The sequence below is a fragment of the Bos indicus genome, chromosome 7 (genome assembly GCF_029378745.1).
Source record: "Bos indicus isolate NIAB-ARS_2022 breed Sahiwal x Tharparkar chromosome 7, NIAB-ARS_B.indTharparkar_mat_pri_1.0, whole genome shotgun sequence".
Classification (NCBI taxonomy): Eukaryota; Metazoa; Chordata; class Mammalia; order Artiodactyla; family Bovidae; genus Bos; species Bos indicus.
Window position 1 is genome coordinate 79,123,306 of NC_091766.1, and position 4,076 is coordinate 79,127,381.

The 4,076-nt window shown below is 36.8% G+C and overlaps 1 protein-coding gene across 3 annotated transcripts in view; it reads left to right on the forward strand.

The window, feature by feature from the left end:
• The window catches only part of LOC139184221 (teneurin-2-like), a 451,142-nt gene that overhangs the window by 420,691 nt on the left and 26,375 nt on the right, over positions 1–4,076 (forward strand). For 2 of the 3 annotated variants that reach the window (XM_070793968.1, XM_070793969.1), the window contains one exon: positions 253–327. The exons of the other annotated variant lie outside the window; for it this stretch is intronic. In XM_070793968.1, the coding sequence (XP_070650069.1) occupies positions 253–327 (75 nt within the window). The remainder of the gene's footprint in view (positions 1–252; positions 328–4,076) is intronic. 3 annotated transcript variants of the gene reach the window in all.

The window sequence follows — 4,076 nt, forward strand, 5'->3', positions numbered from 1 at the left end:
AAGCTGTGTATTGACAACAGCAAAGAAACCATAACTGAGAGGAGTCGGAGACATCATCCACACCCACTTGCGTTAGTGGTATCAGGGAGGCAGAGAGAGTGTGAATATGTGTTCCATGAATACTTAAATGTTGTGCCTCTTTTTTTATCTTTCTGCAAGATAGTAAAGAAGGAATGAAATGTTGACTGCTTTCCACTAGAAATCTTAGCTTGGAGAATCACACAATGACTAGTTTCTCTCTTCTATTCAAAGCTGCCATGGAGCTTAATAAAGACATAATTATACAAGATGAATTAGAGCCAAATCAGTCTTCCATCAATGAGCAAAGTAAGTGTAAAACAATAAGTTGACATAGTATTAACATCCCCCATACTATTTACATGCTAAGCAGAGTGGTATAATATGAGCGCTTCATGCTTTAAGACAAAATACATGAAAATTGCTTGTCTAAAGAAATTCATTTGGAGGGATGTTTGGGAAACTGGGTATGATAAGAGCAAATGGGAGGGGTGGAGTAAGCGTCTCGGTGGAGTAATTCCTAGTCCCTCGTGTCTGCCACTAGATGAACATGTGGGCAAGCTGTGACAAAATGAAGGGATGACCTTTCATGGCGCCCTGTCTCTTTTCTACATAGTATTTATCATTGTATAGATTGTACTTTTTTATGTGATTCTTTGATTAATGCCCCTTTCCCGATTAGACTATAAATGTCATGATTGTAGTTTTATACTGCTCACTGTTAAATCCCCAGTGTCTAGCACAGCACTAGGAACAATAAATATTTGTTGAATGATTTAATAAATGATAGACCAATCTTTCCTTTCTACCGTGTCCATGACTCTCCAACATTATGTTGTTAAGCCAGCAAACTTGGGAAAGGCTTGGTCCGTAATCTGTCCCAGACACTTAAGAGCAAGGTTTTCTCTTCTACGAGTTATTTGAGAGCAAAAAGATACCAAACTAGGAATTGTGGGAAACATAGCATTGAGGAAGTGCGATCCTAGTGGAAGATGAAGCCAAGGAGTTTAGAAAGGGATATTTTTGAAGAAACAATTCTGTTTTTAGAGGAAAACTTGGCTTTCTATAAGTGTGAGCTTAACTTTTTCTGATGAATTTGGTATAATACCTTCCATTTTCTTCACAATATTGCTTGTTCAGCTTCAGGTTTGTAAGCTTGAAGTTGGAACACTTGAAGTGTTTTTTCTAACACTGTGGTGACTTAAAAATGTATGCAAATTTTCACTGATTGATGAAGAGCTCATGTTTGTTTCAAGTTTAACAGAAACATATTTTCATTTGTTATCATCAAGTAAATGTTCTAACCACAGAAAGGGCACTGCATTTATTCCACAGCCCGCCATGTTCTAGGCTTCCTGTCTCTGAATTCTAGTACCCAGATTGAGGAGCACATGGGCTCCTCAGAAAGTTGAGGCTTCCTTTGCTCACATGGCTGTATCTCTTTTCGTGAGGAGGTCTTGAAGCCTAGTTCCAGATAATAAGATGTGAAATAGACAATCAGGAATGTTGCCTTGATACATGCACACTCCATTTCACATGGAATCAAAATTACCACATGTGAAATAAAAACATGTATGTTTTAGTTTGGGCTTCTTTCCTTTAATGAAGGAAATGGAAGCAGTGTATCTCATGATCACTGAGCTCAGAAGGCAAGATGGAAGAATGCTCATGTGAAATGACTTTTTTCCAAAGACTGAAGCATGAGAAAAACAGCAATATAGATAGAAGTGTTTCAGATATATATGAACCCACTTGAGTTTTATACACTACTAAAACTGAAATACACATTTTAGTATACAATTAGAAGATAATACCTAATTGCCAAGGATGCAATCTGGAAGAGAATACATTGAATAGAGAATTTCAGACAGCATCATGAAACTCTGCTCAGGGAATAACCGGTTAGAACTGTGCTGATTGGCAGTGAGATATCCTTCCTCCCCACACAGGTAGTAGAGTCGTCTCTCTAATGAACAGGCTCATTCTCCAGAGACAGTTATGTATAGTATTGGATTTGATTCCATTAACACAGCAAAAGAAGACTGTAGAAGTCCATTGTGCAATAAAGTAAAGCCTCAGAATAAAAATACTTGTGTCTATGACAAATTAGCTTCATATGAAGTTAATATGTGCAATTGTCTGGGGCTTCTTAAAAATAAAATCTGAGAAATGCTATCATGTATGTAGATATTCAGTGTTCATTATGTCATGAGTTTGAACAATGAGTGGCTCTAATGTAATCAATAGAGAGAGAAAACAAACCCATGAGTTTTGTGTTATTTAGAAGATTTTCTTCATTGATATCAATAGCATAAGAGTGCATTTCTTCATTATATATTTTTTTCATTGTCCATGAATAGGGACAGATTTAAATGTCAGTAAGTGCAGTGTGCCACGTGATTTCATCTAATATGCAGTGAAACCTTAAAATGTCTTTTTTAAAGCTGGCTATTAAAGCATACAAATAGATGGCACATTCACTGTGCAAAACTGTTGCCAGACTGGTTTTTGATTGGGACCATTTGACACTGTAGAGGGAGCACGGACTTGGGATCTACAGATGCAGGGGTGAGCCGTGGATCTGCCACTTGCCCAGGTGTGACCTTGGAGACAGTATTCAGCCTCCCTGTAAAGTGGTTAACACCTAAACTGCTGTGCTTTTATGAGATTTAAATGAGATAAAGCCTCTTAGAGTACCTGGCCCCATGCCCAGCACATGGTAGTGTGAGCGTGTTCAATAAATGCTTATTCTTTTCAGCTCCCCCTCAACCAGGGGCCCATCCCTTCACTTCCCACATGGATACATGTGATAAAACTCACTTGTGGTTTTCAATTGTATTAGCAAAAAGAAATTGATATCATTTTAAAACAGTCTTATATGAAATCACTTATATGTGGAAACTGATTTAAAAATAATACAAATGAACTTATTTACAAATCAGAAACACAGATCTCACAGTCAAATTACGGTTACCAGAGGGGAAATGTAGGGGGAAGTGATAGACTAAGAGATTGAGTTTATCATATACACACTACTATGTATATAATGTAGATAACTAATAAGGACCTAGTGTATAGCACAGAAAGCTCTACTTAGTGTTCTGTAATAATCTACACAGGGAAAAAATCTGAAAAAGAGGCGGATATATGTATGTGTATATGTATATATAATTGATTCACTTTGCAGTACACCTGAACTAACACAAGATTGTCAATCAGCTATACGTCAGTGAAAATAAATAAATAATAAAAATGGACTGACTCCATCCCTACAATTCTGACTTAAGTAACACCTTACCTATTCTTACTTGAACAATAATACTCGGGTGTGTATCTTATCACATATAAACCATGCAGTAATTCTGAGAGGAATTTAAGAGATTAATACCCAGATTTTACAGAAGAGAAAACTGAGGCTCAAGTTGTTAAGAGAGTTGCCACAGTGGGACTTACCCGTGGAAAGCTAGGACTGGTCCCCAGGTCTCCTGGCCACCACTCCCATTTATTGGAGGATTAAGCTTCTTTGGCATGAAGACAGACTGCTCAAGGATCAGATCCAGGTTTTGCTACAGTCTAGATGTGTGACCTTGGGTAAGTCACTTAAGTTCTCTGTTCCTCAGTTTCCCTAACGACAGAATGATTATAGTAATGTTATCATCATCGTAAAGTTGTGAACTTTTTAAATATAAGAAAAAAAATTACAGAATAAAAGATACCTGGAGAAAGGAAGTGCTTGGTATATATTAGTTCTTCTTATAAATCCAGTGTTTTATCGGCTACCTGGTGCTACCTAGACATCAGTAAATAATTAGAAATTTTTGAAATAAAATCTGAACATCCTGTCCTAGGATTAAAATTAATCTCAGTTATTTACTTTTTTGTTGCTGTAGTTCTCAAATACACCCCAATAGCCTAAAGACTCTTGCCTAGCTGTATACTATGGCAAACCTGGTATATTTTTTGACTAGGAAAAACTGTCTGCTTTTTGTAAGAATAAATTTGAAATTTGAAATCGTTTCACAAATTTTAATCGGTCTCTTTGTTTGCTGTCACCCTAG